This window comes from Sinohyriopsis cumingii, chromosome 3 (genome assembly GCF_028554795.1).
Source record: "Sinohyriopsis cumingii isolate HCF-2022 chromosome 3, ASM2855479v2, whole genome shotgun sequence".
Lineage (NCBI taxonomy): Eukaryota > Metazoa > Mollusca > Bivalvia > Unionida > Unionidae > Sinohyriopsis > Sinohyriopsis cumingii.
In genome coordinates, this window is record NC_142963.1 from 124,207,785 (window position 1) to 124,225,402 (window position 17,618).

Below are 17,618 nucleotides of genomic sequence, written 5' to 3' on the forward strand. Positions count from 1 at the left end.
CACCGGAAGTATAACACCTTTAACGTATATAGACTGTTTTCCTGTCGTTTTTCACATGTTAAGATTGTGTCGGGAACCAGGCTACCAAGATGAATACGAAGATTTTATGCACATCCAAATCGTTTTATTTAATATCTCCCTACATTTCTATCGAAAATATATGGGTAAACATTTTAAAGAAACATTAAACGAAAATAAATAAATACGACAACAAGGTTTATATCCAAGCGCTTTCCTGACTTTGAGTACTGCGTCTATATTGTTTGCAATCGCACATGCGTGGTATTTGTCTTCCGCTAAAACTTCAAAGCTGAAAGAGCTAGGAGTGGTGTACTTTGTTTTAATAAATTTTAAACTACTTTAACAAATTAATGACATTATTACAAAGAGAGCAAAATAGAAAGTTTCAATAAACTATCATGGCCCATGAAGAGGGCCAGGAAGCAGATCACTTGAGTGAAAATTGGTTCAGCAACTTCGAGGACCAATGTCTGGAAGAGCTGGACTCGGAGCCCAATATGGAGGAATCGCTTCAAAGAGAGAGAGACTTAAACGTTCAAAACTTGTGGATTCAGTTCCAAAATTCGGCAACTGCAATAGCACAGTTATATAAAGGTAGTCGTGTTATTTGTAAGGATACTCCTTGGTTAAATCTTAGAAGAAATATAACGTATACCATGGGGTTTTGCAGACGAAACGTCAAGGACTTGGTTAGTCTTACAGTGTAAAAGGTTGTCACATGTTATTTATGTTTTAGTGCAACGTTTTACTGTCAAACTAACGTCCTTGTGTAGCATGTTGCGTTGTCGATTGACGTCGTAACGAGTAAAAGTTTCAGGAATATCTCACTTGGCAGCCCATATCAACACTCTTCCACAAATCTAAGTATAATTAATATACGTACCTTGCGGTCTTTATCCTGGTGGAATCAAAATCTGACATTAGCAAATGGACGCATTGTCATTTTCTGTAGACATACCTTTAAATTTGTTGAAATGCAACAGTGGTTGATGTATGCCAAAGTAGGTTTAAGTGGGAACATATTTCTTGAACAAAATGAAACATTGCTAACTGTTCCAGCAGGCAGTATAAACATACATCTGTAGACATACACAACCAGATCAAATCTATATACCACTTGGAAAAAGGCAGAGCTTTGGTAAACATGTCTTTGTTTCTTGGAATTAGTATGTAACTAGGTAGGTAGCTACGATATCACAGCCTCAACTTGATTTTGTTGTGGTTGAGGCTATGAACTGACCCCATATCATGTAATGGAGCAAACAAAAATCATCACTAAAGTCAGATAAACAAACAATGCAGAAATCTACTACAAAAGTATAATCATGTTAAAGAAGTTTAGCTTAATTTGAATTTATTAAGCCCTTGCACGATATAATCTTTTGGCATGGTTACACTATCCTCATTGTGTCCGCCATGACAGATAATGCAAGACTCTCGCCGTGACCCCTTTTTTCCTTAAGGCTTGCCTGACCATTTTTGGATATTCTACGGTATGTTTTTATCAATCAGGTGGCAAATCATGCCTTCTTGGTGGAATTTCAAAGTTGCCGACAAACCATATTTACTTTTAATGTGCAGAATTTCTGACTCAAACCGCGCCAAATTTTTACTACGATTTGTTTACGTTTCCAAATAAGGCCCCAATGTCCTGATATGGCACACAAACAAACGAGGCTGAGGACGGAAGTAATCATTATTTGAACTAATATGGCAGACAGTCTAAATGAAAGTATTGGATAAATAAGGTAAACAAGATTTTACAACTATTTCTACAATGATTTTCAATACTTCCGGTATTAAATAAGAGGACTACTCAATTTATTGGGTTATATGCAAGGAATGTGTTCAAATGGTTGATATTAGGCTAAAAGAGTGTTGGGTGTGATTCACACCCTGCTTGCTCCATTGACATGTATATGCTCATGTTAGTACCCTGTCCATGAGGTAGGAGTAAGGGTACTAATGTTAGTACTACCTCATGTAAGTGCCTTCTGATGCCTGTACCCCATTGTCATGGAAGTGCCTTTGGACACCACTTCGTGATTCACATGGAAGTGCTATTTAAGGTAACTCTCCATAATCGAGGATGTGGATTTTGTTTGCTACTTCTGGAGTTTTTATCATTAGAATACTTCTACAGGGTTCCTAAAGTCTTTGAAGGTCTTTGGCAGTTTGGGAAAAATGAGGTAGCATTTTCAAGGCCTTGAAAGTTTTGAAAAAAATGAGCAGATTATCCTGAGATTGTTAAAAGTCTGAAAATTTAAATAAAACCAAACATTTTAATTTCTTTTCATAATCACAAATAAAATTGACCAAGATTGTTAGATTCGGATTTAGTTGTGTTTCCCTGCTTTCTTTCTTTTCATGACCCATTCAGTTTCATTGCCTCCACAATTAACAAATGAGCATTTGTTTGACCATCCAGAGTTGGCCTTGATGGCTACTTCAATAACACATGCATTCTTCATCAAAGCAAGCTGGCTACACTCATCAGTAAAATAGGTCTTGGAAATCAGTGTTTGTGGTCTTTGAAAGTTTGGGAATAGTCTGAATTTATCATTCAGAATTCTGTATGAACCCTGTTCTATGAAAGCTTTAATAACTTGGGTAAAGACTCAGATATTGATGTATGACTGAAAAATTGACACTGAATTTTTATAATTTATCAAATTCAGTTGATTTAGTAATGTAGACATAAAGAACTGGTAAATTTTGAGTATGAGAAATGGCAGCTATGGTTGGTCACATGGAGTTCTCAAGATTTTCAAGCTTAAAAATAAATTATGTGACAAATAATTATACAGAATTAGCAGTCAGATTTTACTCTTAAATTCTTTCTACATGGAATAGATATGTACTTGAAAGTTAAAATGGTTCAAATTGATATTAACATAACATATACCACACTGCTATAACAGTTAACAGATAGGCCTTTAAGCATGTAGTCAAATAGGTAACAATTGCTCTGTTTATAGCACACTGCTCTGTGAAACTTTGGTACATGTATATTAATTGCATACAAATCCATACAACCTATGAGATAAAAGGTAAAATAAAAAACATATGTAAATTGTCAAATTGATTTGTGTTGGCAAGTGACTATTTTGCATCTTTTCTCATTAACTGATAGTGGCATCATTAATTCATACAAATGTATCTGTATATTTTTCTTATTGTAATTGAATAAGAACGAGTCTGTATATTTTTTTAATTGTTCATAGTTTACAAAATGAATGATCTTGTTTCCAAGCATGGTCAGATATGATAGTAACTTTATCAATGGCATAATTGAGAATGCTACCATTTTCTCTTAAAGATTTTTCAAAACAAAAAACAATGGCTGTGATGAAAAGGATACTTGCACTTGTGAAATGACTGGTCGTTAGAAACTTGTTACAATTAATTTGGAACACATTTTACAGAAACGCCTACTTTCACTAATTTAAACTATATTCTGAGTTTTAATATCCACTAACTAAAAATACTCGCATGAGTGGAAATTACACACAGAAATTAGTGTGCTCAGGCGTTTTTCAATACACACGCAACAGCATTTACATGAACTACATGGATATAGTACATCCTCACATCCTTTGCATATTGGAATGGGCTCATTTGCTTCATTGTATGTTATGGGCAGATTCTTAAAATTTGCTTTCTGATGCACTTTCTTTCAGCATTTGTAACTGTTGTCACAATAACTTTGCAAGTTCTTTTCATGGGAAGTTGTAAATTTGTTATACAAAATAACACTGTCATTTCTACAACACCAAGCACGAATGTCCCACTTCCTGCCAGTAAGTCAAAACAGATTTCGGACACCCATTGTGCTGGACAAGATCAACATCTCACATATCCATACCAATACCCAATGCAGATGTTGAAAAATACAAATGCTGCCATCCTTTCATGTAATATCAGCAAAAATTTGTTCCTTGGATAATTGATGGGTACTTTTATGAAACATTTCTAATAGTAGATGTTGTAATCTTTTTATTGATAGAGGCATTAAGACCAAGATAGTCAATAAGTGATTACTTTTTTGATCAAGCCCATTTTTCTTTTGTATGTTCCAAAAGCCACAACAGGTTTTATAATCGCAATTCTCCATTTTAACGATTTCATTGAAAATGTTCGGACAATCTGGAGATTTTAACACAGTCTCTTTATCATCTTCATGGAGTTGTAGGAAGTTTATGATATCTGTTTTCGCCATACATGATAATGGTTTTACCAGTTATTATTATTGTATATATATGTAAAATGACAATATTGTCAACATACTGAACATTAATACATTTCTTTGTATTATGTCCTAATGACAAGTTACGCATTTGATTACAAAAGTATACCAATATCCAACACAAAAGTTAAAGTTTGATTCGCTTACTGGTAACTACATTTTTTTCCATGTTTCCATTGCTCTCACTTTTACAGCAAGAAAAATTCCACTGTTGAAGAGATAGTATATTTATCTTTAATTCATCAGACTTTGCCCTCACTACATGTGCTCATTCTTTTATTTTGCCACAGTTTGAATTTCACTCCTCAGTTGGAAAAGTTACAGTGTCATCTGTAGCTTTGGAATTCGTGAAATAAAAAAAGACATGGTACTTGCTTTAACTGCAACAAAAGTTTTGAAAGGATACCTGATGAGAGAGAATATTTTACATGGAGATCACTCTTACAAACAGTAATGAAATTGCACATGAGGTTCTTGTGAAGCTAACTGGCTCGATTTCAACCCAATGTTATCTAACTGTAGAGGAAACTTTTTGTGCATAAAATGTTTTTTTTTAAAGCTCACTAAGTGAGACTGCAAAATACCGAAATTCATCAAAGGAATTTTTGGGTAGGACAGATTCATATACCTACAATGGGAAGAAAAGAGAACAATGCTGACCTTCTATTGCAAGGAAACCATGTTATGCCAGTAAAAAATAAGTACACAACTTGATAACTCGCAAACCGTTTTATAACACAGGGTATGTTGTGGAACCCATTATTAAAAAACTAGATATGACCTGGAAAAAAGAATCAACATTATGAAATTATCAACTTGTAATAAGTCTTGTATTTTGTCAAAATTTATTTTCAAACAACATTCCTGTACTCTGTAACTAACAGTATGCAACAAAATTTTGATCAATGAAAATGTCGCTAACGCCTTATTGAGGCAGTGATTTTCTAATACCAATTAAATAAGTTTTTTATAAAGTGAAATTTGTGTATTCTATCTTTTAGCTCTGTTTAAGTGTAATGATCATAAATACAATGTGCCTAGTTGCATTCAAAGACGAAATATGTAAGTCCGCCGTAACAGCTATGTCAGCGAGTGTTTGTGCGAGAATGTAATTAAGTGCAGATAGTGTTTTGGTACCTGATTTGCTCAAGTGTGTGTTGCAATGAATTAAAAAATCCAATCTCCTTGTATTGCCACGTTAAATATGTCTTTTGTATCAAATAAAAGGGTAGAATAAATGAAAGGTATGCAAATCCAACCTGCGTAAAGAGCTGGTTGGCCTGGTCGATTGTCAGGTCAACTGATTTCAAGTGATCAATCTAACACTGTTACAACATTTTAGATGAACATAATATAATTAAACTACCTTAAGTTACATGTACATATATCAGGGATTGTGATGGCTTTAAAAAAGTTTGAGGCAAAAACATCACCTACCTCTCTATTTTGTCATCAATTTTCGCAAAATGTTGCCATATTCTTTTTTCATTTCTGTCCATTTGTCACAAGATCCTCGGAACTAAGGTTATATTGTCAACATAAGTGGACATTTATATAAGTAAAGGGGGGAGGCTGAAAATAGATTGAAATTTCGCATACAAGTTAAATTTTTAAGAGATGATCTCTGGTCAGTGACTAAGATTTACAGAGAGGGAGAAAAAACAACAACTTCAGATTATGATTAAATGAAGACAACTGGTCTGAAATACACTTGCATATTGACAACTTACATTTTTGTAGTATACTTCAGAATGTATTAAAAAAATGTACATGCATTTGAAAAATCCACGAATTCAAGTTTTAGATCATATGTTAGAAAATTCATGTATCAGTCAAATCCGATTAGAAAACACATCTGTAACATGTATATATGTAAAATGGTAGTCCTCGTTTGATCTGTTATGTCCAGTTGTCAACAAACAGCACAAAACAATTCACTCTGATGTTCATTATACTAGTAGCATGTGGCTGTATAGTTGTTTATATGCTACATGTAAATGTACTTATTTGGCCTAGATTTTGGTCAGCTAGAGACAACTAACATCATGTGCTGGGGCTACCAAGTTGATGAGGCTATTCATAGGGAAATGACAACATGTGAACAAATTTAAAAGTTTGACAAACATTTTTACCAGCTGTCCCACCTTTTTTTAAGTTGACAGCCAGATATCTACTGTTTCAAAATATTGTTACCAGTGGCAGCATAAAATTCAAATTATATTTCCAGTATTTTGAAACAATAAATATATTGCTGATGCAAAATTATAAGCATGAACTTTTTTGTTGCAAACAGGAAACATTAACGGCAAAAATAAATATGTTCCAGTCACTATGAAAATGAAACAATGCTTTTATTTAAGCTTATATCTGGCTTCATTTGATCAAAGGTCATCAGTTTGCTTCGGTGAAGTTGTTTGTGTTATTGAATGTGTCTCTATAGGCCCTCTGTGAAGGACCAAACAAATATCTATTTGTTGTTGCTGTGGTACCATCAGATAATTGTAGAACATTGAGACAATTTTTTTAAAATTGGATCGTGTGTGTGTGTATATATATATATATATATATATATATATATATATATATATAATGATGAGTGCTTCAGAGGTAATCAATTTTCTTTGAAGTTTCAGCAAATCTACTTTTTCTGGTATATTTAAAAAGAGAAGGTATTGCCATTGTCTCATTGATTGTAGTCATTCTTTTTCCTGCCTTCAGAAGTAGTGTCGGGTAGCATGGCTATTTTGGCTATATTACAGTACTATGGCCAGATATCAGCATAATCGGATTATGATATAACGATCCACTGCTAGCATGGTTTGTCAATATGACCAAAAGGATTTGTTTATTTAACAATAGATTCCAGAGCATTTTATATCCAAGTTTGTGGCTTCCTTTCACTGTGCCTTTGAATTTCTCTACTCCAAACCCAAGACCAAGCACTAATTATTGGTAACCCAGGCAATATGTTTGTTATTCATATGTCACATGCTTTGCTTTGTACATAAAGTTTACAGCTTTCAGTAAAAGTATTATATAAGTAGATGAGCCTCATAAATCTTTATGACATTTCTTTTCACCAGAGACTTCCATGCTTGCATGTCAATATTCCAACAAGTTGCAGTTAAAGCCCTTAGATTGCTAAACATGTTCATTCAAAAGTTGTCATTGGACCAAGCCAAAAACGGGGCAAAACCATGGTGTAGGTGCAACAACTGCATGTAGGTGGAGGCATTGCTAGTGTAAGCTTGAAAGATTTATAATCTATATTAACTGAAAGAAATGTTCTGTGTATACACGTTTTATTGTCTACAGAAATGGAATTGAAAATTGAAATATTTATGTTTTGCAAATTGCAAAAGCCATACTGCTTGTTAATTAAAGCTGCTCAGCATTTTGATTTATCTTCATTTCTATTTTAACTAATACCAGAATGACCTGGTGAAAATAATTTTTAAAAGAAAAGACACTTGGAATTCATAATTTGTTTTCTTTTAACAGATCGGCACAATGGGCTTTCTGTCTGGATACCTTTCCAAAATGCTGCTTCATCAGTAACAACTCTCTATAAAGGTAAAACTATTCCTCGTGTTCCCTGGCAAGACTACACAGTAATAGTTTTCCTGTAGCATGGCATAAAGGACCGTAGAGTGTGCTTTATTCGCTTGTGAACTCATATATCATGTTACAGTGTTCATCTTACACCTGTTTGTCCATCCATAAATCTGTTACCAATTTTGTTTCTGCAGAATAATGAATTTTACAGTTATCAGACTTTTGTGGATGGCTTGCACTTAGAGCAAGGAAGAACCAATCAATTTTGAGCTTAAATGTGACTGACAGAAAGAAGAAAATGGTTTCCAAGACAGCATCAACAGTTACTAAACTTTACAGATGGCTTGCACATTAGGGTAATAAATGAACCTATAGAGTCCAGAGATCCAAGGTCGCAGTAATGGTAAGTTTGATTAAAAAAAACCCCAAAAAACAATAGTTTCTACACAAAAAAAAGTTTTGTTTAAGATTGTATACCTTGACCAAAAATTAAGGTTATTCAGACTTGTTGGTCCGTTATTTTAAGAGTCTACCATACTTTACTAATAGCTACATAGATGATGTTAAAAACAAGTTGTGGATAATATGCCATTCATGGTACTATTGGTTATAGCTCTACTGGCTGTAGACTAGAAGAACTTATGGGATGACCTGTTGTCTGTTATCCATCATCATAAGTGTGACTATTCACACAAGTTTGTACTGATCCGATGTCCCGTATGGCCACCATGTCTGTCATCTTGAAACTCTTGTTGCCACATCTCCTGATTGGAAAGTCATATTGACAGAAGAATTCTTATGATGTCTAGACTGTCTTAAATAAAAATCCTGCTGCCTGGACATCCAATAAGGCCACCGCATTTGCAATCCTGCCAATCTTGTTATTACCACTCCACCTCAATAGATGGTCATGTCAACTTGGGGTTTTCACTAAAAGACTTCTTATGATGTCTTGTTGGTTCCAAATGAAACTGGTGCTGATCTGACATTCAGTATGGCCACAACAGCAGCTATCTTGAATGTCTTGTATTGAGGCTGACACAAGGGACATATTGAAAATCTTGTCACTAATTCTCCGAAATGGATGGTCATATGAACATTAGGTTATCACCAAAGGTCTTCTTGTGGTGTCTGGTTTGTCCTATATGAAAATGGTGCAAATATTAGATCCAAAATGGTTCTGAAGTGGCAGGTTTGATTCTCATGTCGCTCAAAATTTTGAGATGGTTAACACTCAGAAGTTAAATAGAAGAAGTTGTCTTAAATTACTAAGTTCTTTTAGGGGAGTTGCACATATGTCCCTTTGAGGGACTCGGGTTTTTTTTAAATAGAAAAAATGATATATCACACGTAGGGGTTATGTTGTTGTCCTAGGGTTTAACGCCATTTTTCAGCACAAGTTTGGCAATACATGGCTGCCAGTATAAGTTGTGGAGGAAGAACCCTGGAAAACCCAGGGAAGAACCACCGACCAACGAGAAACTACTGGCAGGCTTTCCAACATACCCACGCAAGCCGAGCCTTAGACTCGAACCCAGGCAGACAATGGTGAGATGGCAGTGATCCGGAATGGTGAGCGCTTTAGACCACTCAAGACACTCACGGCCCCCATTGGGGTTATGTGTTACGTCTCAGCTATCAAATATGCCCTTAACAAGATGTTTTACTTGTATTGTAAACTTGAAAATCTGATGAGTTTAAAATCATGGACACAAATGGAACTTAGTTAGCCTACATTAACAGAGGCTGTAAAATATCAAGTTCATGAAAATCTTTTGCAACACACTGACCCTTTTTTCTGCATGTATTCTGAGCAAATACCATGTAAAGTTTAAGTGTTCACCCCACTTTATAACTATTTGTATTATTTGCTATCTTTACATTGTGAAAATTCCATACACAGTTTATATAGATACAATGATGGTAATAAAGTACCATTTGGCTTATAATTCCTATCTGCCATTAAACCCACAAACATGCTTTGTGTAACTAAAGATGATTGTAAATAGGTAGCAGGTAGATGTCATAAAATAAACACTACTTGATGTAGACAGTGTCAGCTATTTTTCTAGTTGCTACTAATGTTTTGTAAAGATTTAATATTCTGACACCAACACCGTCAAGAACTTATGACATTGTAAGTGATGCATTCCAGGAATTTTGATACGCAGTGATTGATTTTCGCTTTGATTGATGGTACATTTGGCTAATCAGTTATTTTTGTTTGGGTACTGTGAGACATGTAATTTCTTTAAACACCTCAGCCGATCATCATTTGAGGTATATGATGTTTTCCACAGCGCTTGCGACAAATATTTAACAGTGATAATACTGAGAACTGACTTTGGTGCACCAGGTATTTTTGTATGAAAACTCATTACAATACACATGCATTAAATAAACTTACCTCAGATAAACACTTCAGTCAAATAAGACATTAAATTTCCCGCAATGCATCACTTCCATGACATAGGTTGATACTTACTGTTTTATTTGTTTTTTTTCATGATGAAATGTATTTATAAAAATGTCTGTGTACAATTTGATACCAGTTGAAATACATTTTTCTTGGAATAATACCAATATATAATGTGTACATAAAACTTGAACAAAATAATCAATGAATTTGAATGTTTCTTTATGCGTACTTTGTAAAAATCCCTGTTTCCTGTTATATATATATATATATATATATATACATATATATATATATATATATATATATATATATATATATATATATATATATATATATATATATATATATATATATACACACATACATACATACATACATACATATGTGTGTGTGTGTAGTTTTTGTGGAAGGTTTTTCTTTCTTTTTCCTGAAAAATCTATTACTGTGTGATTTTAACATTAAATAAATTATATTGGTGGGTCCTGAAAGGCCTCAGTAACATTTTAGGGTGGCTAGCCAAATTCAAAACTGCCTTCCCCACCAGTCCCATGTATATTTTAATGGAACAGACCTCAGAACTTGCGACCCAAAAATACAGGAACTAGACACATGTTTACTTTACCAAGGATCTACTGTTTCTACACTCAGCAGCGAAGTACATGATGCTGCATTCTATAACCAACAGGTTAAAAACAATACTTAGGATTTTTGGTTTGGTCATTTCACTAGTTAAGTATCACCAAATGGATGGTGAAGGTGATGAAAAAGCCTAATCACTTGAATATTTTCAGTAGGAGATATATATTTTTTTGTTTTATTTTTCAATGGTACAGATAAAAATTTACTTGATACAGTACATTCTTTCAATTCTTATGACAAATATAAGGCATAACTATTATAGAATGTCAGGCAAATATTGTTTATAAGTTTTGTAGTTATTAATTTGTTACATTTTCACCTGATTATCCTGTATATTGAGTTGACTTGTATGCAAATGTGCATATTTACACAGGGTTTAGTAATTAGGCCAGCAATGTGATGTTACTGAAGTTATTTCGTAATTGCTCAAATGGCACAGAAATATGTTAATTATGACCAGATTCAACTATAGAACCAAACTGGAATGATTGAACAAGCACACTAGTAGCCAGTTAGCAACCCAATTAATTACATTAAAAACAAATTTAAAATATCAAATTAGCTGTTAAGCAGCAATTTACTTCTTGACTTATTCTGAACAAAGAGCAGTACCAACATTTTATTTCAAAACTTTTTCATTAGGTAAATGCCAGAATGAAGATTATTGCAACATTTAAAAAAAATCATACTATTTAATGATAAGTACCTTTTTTTGAGTTAGCGATAACAGGTATATGTAACATTGATCAAGATCAAAGTTGGATTTTATAATCACCATCTCTTTCTCTCTCTCTCTCTTTCTCATTGGTGTATATAATAAACACATTTTATTATAAAGAAAGAAGAAACTTTTTTTTGAAAAGCCTGTTGTATAATAGATCTTTCATAAACATGTCATAGCTGTGTGCTGCTCGGATAGACCTGTATTTTATGCACTGCATTAACAGGTTAATGCTGAGAATGAAAGTGTTAAATGGTGTTTATAATATACCACTAGAAACCAATTCTGTGCAAAAATATGCTTGTCCAAGTTCTTTTATTTCACAAACATTTTCATTCATAAGTTAATGTTTTTTTGGAAAAATAATTTCTGAAAATATCAAATCTTGACACCTTCCAGAGTGGCCATTGTTAACAAGTGTAGTGGCTGACATCAGAGTGAAATGTCACTTCTCCGTCTGTATTTAACCGTAGCTTGGCCACTGATAAAAACCACAAGCAATATTACCTCTGTGTAGTCTGTACATTTAAAGGTATGAATTGACACCTGCCACCTGCCATGGTCAGGTTTATTGGGTCGCAGTGTCTCCAATAAATTTGTTTAATGTGTCAGCTAGGAGTGAAACAGTTAATATATTGATGTATAGATATTTTTTTCCATTTCAGTACAAGAGGTGAGGAATCAATACAAAACGATACTTATCCAATACATGATGCTTTAATCTTCATCAGTCAGGAATAGTTATTAGTCATTGCCTTTTTATTCTTTAAATTGAAAATTCATCTGAAACAGTGATTGAAGGTATATGTATTTCAGGGATGGTCCTGGCTTTGAAAAAGTAGTCACCCAAAAAATTGACAATTTTCAAAAAATGTTCCTAGAACAAGTAGTGAATATTTTCCCAAGTCTATTAAAGTAAATGTAATAGGTAATGAAAAGTCTATTATTGTAATAGGCAGTGAAAATTACAAAAGATGGGATAGTTATTACTTTTTTAACAGCAAGCAATACAACTATAATATTGCAAAATAAACCATTACATGACTGTTTTGCATTATTAAAGTTTATAGAATGTCACATGATGATCCGTCACCACTCCAGTGGCCTAGTGGGTTGAACGTTCCATCTCGGAAGTGGGAGGTCGTGGGTTCAATCCTCAGTCAAGTCATGCCAAAGACTTACAAAAATGGTACTAACAGCTGCCTTGCTTGGCGCTCAGCATTAAGAGGTTAGTGTTAGGACTAGTCGGCCTGGTGTCAGGATAATGTGACTGGGTGGGACATCATGCTACATGTCTGCGGCATGATGCCCCAGTCCTGGACATTACTGTAAACTGACAAACTGCAGACATCGTAGTGATATGACTGAAAAATTGTTAAAGCTACATTAATCCATGATTGTATGTACAAATTAAACAACCAAAAAGGTTGTCGCTAAAAAAATCGCAAAATGGTATATTTTATCACCAATAAGGGAAAAAAAATCACAATTTGTGACATTGGGCAAAGCCCAAGACGATCCCTGTATTTTTTTATATCAGCAACAAAGAAAAACTATTTAGAACTTGGCTTAAACAAATTGGCATACACAAGGTGACTGATTAATGCTGTTTGAAATATACTCTTCCCCATCCTAGCCAATTCCATGCTGATTATTTTTTATCCAGACTGTGTCCTAGGACAATGATACATACACACACACATATATATATATATATATATATATATATATATATATATATATATATATATGTATATGTGTGTGTGTGTGTGTAAAGAAGACATTCCAGATTTGTTCCCTTTGTATGATTTAAGTACATTACTGACCATTTTAATAGCCACTTTTATGCAAAGTTTCGCAGTTTCTGTTGAAAATGAGGTAAATGCTTCATGCAGTAAAATTGTTACATTCAATTCTGATTGGTGGTTATTGTTTGTGTGCAAGTCCAGAGTTAAATAACCATCAATCAGAACTGTAGCTTATTCACTGCATGACACACCAGAAATATTGGCATCCAAACCCTATAGAAAAAAGTACAAAGCAACAGAAACTTTGTGCAAAGTTTACTATTAAATGATCTTTACTGTACTTAGATCATACATGGGGAACAAGTTTGGAATGTCTGTTTCACAGATACATGTAATCAGGCACTGAATGTGCTTATGGCATAAAAAACAAATAGCACAGAATCAGCAAGGAGGCATAAGTTACAGCTACCTTGTACATTTGTAGTAGGGCAGTAGGAGTTTTTAACAATTTCTTTTTTCACTCACAGAAACATGAAAAGATGATCAAGTTAACATATGTATCAATAATTTATGATATTGTAGGCTGTGTATCGTGAATTGTATCGATACACTGCAGAAGTGTATTGTTTCATCCCTGCTGTCGATTCACTGAGTTTGTATGATAAGATCAGCCAGGGATGTCATAACACCCGCTATAGCTGTAATAAAATCCGTGATATAGTTCCATATATCAAGTAACTGTCCGCTAGACTTGGGGACAATCCACCAGACATTGACATCCACTATAATAGTTGACACAACATTTTGTACCTTTGTCCATATTCACAATTGATAATCCAAGATGTGCATACTGTACAATATTGTCAGGTATTTTATTGCTAGTATTAAACTGTCTTAATGGCAGTTTTTCGCAATTCATTATCATTCTCAGTATTTTTTATTTATTGTTTCTAGTTTCAGAAACTTTCCATTTTGCAAGAATAAATACATCCTATTTGCCTGTCTTGCACTAGTTGTGCACGTTTGTATGGACAGTTGTCCATTTTATTGTTTATGGTCAGACAAGGTATGAGACTTTACTGAGAGCAGACAAATATTGAAGGAGAGGATGGAAGGCTTACCTTTTTTCTTTCTCAGGTTCATATGGGTTCTTTCTCCGAGTCTCCATGGGACTTAAGAAGAAAATTATCCCATTCCAGAAGAATATTTAGTCCTGCTCTGGGCCCTTAAGGGTCCGGAAGAAAACTTCTTCATTAGGGAAGAGGACTACTACATCCCAGTCTGATATGGGATCCTTCTCATTGGAGAATTATAAGGCCTTTGTACCCCTGATGGTTGATTGACATTAGCCAATACCAGTGTGGGTTTGGTCCAGGTTCTTTGTCGGGGGAAAGAATACTTGAATGGAGAGAGAGTTACATACACCACCCCAGATTAGGGACCAGCAGCACCTGAGGGATGGTGGCAAGCAGACCTTGTCTTCCTGGAAGGGGAGAACAGCTATTTTGCCCACTAAGTTCTACAGACAACTGCTGGACTCCCCATTGGTATGGTGACAGGGATCAGGTAAAGATCCTCCTTTGCCATGCAGCTGATTAACCCATGTTGGGATAGGGAGTCTGCATACACATTCCATACCAGGAAAGGGAATCAGATGGAACCCCATCATTTCCTTTGACCCTTATTTCCTAATGGATTAGGTGCATCTATTTCCAGGAAGTGAATTTTATTTCCCACTTATGCTGCCACAGATGCCCATTCATTGGCATCATACTTGTGCTGATATTGTGAGCAGTGGACTCAATCACATACTTATGTGGAGTCATAGAGAAAGGATGCATTGAGTGGGCAGTATTCTTTCCCAAGATGCTTGAGAGAAGTCTAAAAGCTTTCTCATCCTCAGGCTAGATCTGTTTATAGAGGCAGCCTCATCACTGCATGAGGAGTAAGGGATATAGAAAAGCCTACTCCCATGCCTCTTGAAGAGAGAGAAACGGGGTGAGAGTACTGCCTCCAAGACGTGAGAGTAGGAGGAAGTTATCATGTTGTCTTAGTGGACATCTAACGAGTTTACTGGAGGAAAAAAAAACACTGAGACCATGCCTCCACCTTCTATTTTTGGAGCCCCTGTCACAATCCTAGGATTTGTGTCCCAAGGTCTCAGGCTTAGAGGATAAGAAAATTATCTCCATCTTGGAGAGACTCTTGGTGGCTGCCTCTTGCCCAGATCTCCATTTACACACACATTTGATTATGGTTAGGAGCTCTCTCAAAGATTTTGTAATGACCAGGATTTGCTAGGCAGTGTAAGGGGTGGTTGGAACGGAACTCCCCTTCTGTGCTGGGGCCTTGCCTTTGGTCTCTGCATCTGGCTTCAGAGTGCTAAATATATGAAAACTTGAATCTCATGTTTTTTATAAAATACCACATATATGTGTAATAATGTTTTTGGTCTCTACTTTCAGATAGTGTAGAAACAATTAGACGGTATGTAGATCTTGGAATCCAGACTGGTAGACAGAACAGAACAAAAGACATTGTTTCTTGGGTTAGGAAGAAAAGAAAACACATCAGAAGAGAGGAGTTGCTAGCTTATTTGTGTGGAAAAAATCCTCCCCCTCGTTCAAGACTTCCAAGTTCATGTAATGTTGCAAGACATACCCAGTCGCCACGGTTAGCCCTAGATAGACCTATTTCACGCTTTAATACACCTGAGAGTTTGCCACCTTCTGACGAACCAGACCTTGAGGCTTTTCGGCAGGCGATAGCACTACAAGGTACAACTTTTTTTGTCAACATTGAATTGAGTACTCTTAAAAATTTCAGTTAAAACTGAATTTATTAGTATATGAAAGCATGTAAAAACTTTTTTGAAATTACCATTTTTGTTATCCTTGTTGCAAATCTTTCTGATCCTCAAATACTGGAAAGGAGAAGAACTTGTATGTCACTAATTTATTAATACTGTTTATGTTTAAAAGATGTCAGTACAGCTGTAGTGTCATGATTGTTAAAGATTTGTTGAAGTGTTTGCAAGTCATAGTCGTAGCATTGTTTACAGGTGATCAAATCCATACTTTTGTTTTTGTGTTTCATATTGTTATAATTACACTGGGAACTCTATAGCTCTTTACAAAGCTGTCATCGAGATCAAACGAGTGGAAGTTGAAGTTATCTAAGACTGTATTATGTGTTTCTTAAGACCCCCCCCGTAATGAAAGAAATGTTTCTTGTTTCTGAATTCATAGCCAAAACAATAAGTACCATAGTATATACTCATTTAAAAGCTGGATCAAGCTGCAAGCAGCAAAATCTTGATATTCCATTGCATAACAAGCCTGCAGGACATGGGCTATCTTGCTTAGTCTACAATAACAAACTGCACAAACCTAGATCTGCTGGGGTATCATGTGACGGCAGATCTGGATCTGTGCAGTTTGTCGTTGGATTTTTATCATGAGCGAGTATATATGGTATTGCACAAGAAACGATTATAGATTTACCATAACTCATTAACCCTTGGCGCCCTGTTTAAGCATCAGGAGGTAGTACCCTACTTCCAAGCTCTGTAGCATCAGGGTCATTTAAGACACTCAAAAGTGGAAGGTATTACAGAAATGTAGATAGATGTAGCTCTACAATGGTACCACATAATCTGGACTGTCCAGTTGCATTACGCATTACAAAATACAGAGGGAAAAATATATTTTTTGAGACCCAATTTTTTTACACCTGAAATTCGTTCGTGGTCGGAATCCGACTTTATGTTTAGACTATATACTCTTTGGCCTCAGGTCTAAGGCAGACTTCTCTGAACTGCAAACAGACAGGAGAATCTTTTGCAAAAAGTGGGATAAGATGGGAATTTGGAGGGTCCAGGACATGAAAATGATGCACAGACCCAGATCTGCCATCACATAATGCTCCAGCAGATCTTGGTCTATACATTATGTTAGCAGTAATCAGTAGAGTAAACAACATAGATCCTTATCTGCAGGTGCTTTCTTTATGCAAAGGCAAATCAAGACTGTTGTTGTTTGCATTTTAAGTTGACTTGTAAGCGAATACATATAGTATTACATGCTTGTTCATAATTTGAATTATCACTTTGCTAAAAACAATTTAAAGCACAGCAACAGTTTTATTATTATTATTATTATTATTATTATCTTGCCATCAAATTTATTTTGCATAACAATGAAGCAAGTCACAACAGATGATTAAATGTATTTATATCTTTTTGTGAACATTTTGATATGTATTTTCATA

General features: G+C 34.9%; 1 protein-coding gene across 1 annotated transcript in view; it reads left to right on the forward strand.

The window, feature by feature from the left end:
- Positions 1–290: 290 nt before the first annotated feature.
- LOC149803767 (HUWE1-associated protein modifying stress responses-like) overlaps positions 291–17,618 on the forward strand; it is a 28,265-nt gene continuing 10,937 nt past the window's right edge. Inside the window, exons 1-3 of the mRNA XM_089953549.1 lie at positions 291–615; positions 7,769–7,840; positions 15,815–16,126. Of these exons, the coding sequence (XP_089809675.1) occupies positions 420–615; positions 7,769–7,840; positions 15,815–16,126 (580 nt within the window). The 5' untranslated portion in view covers positions 291–419. The remainder of the gene's footprint in view (positions 616–7,768; positions 7,841–15,814; positions 16,127–17,618) is intronic.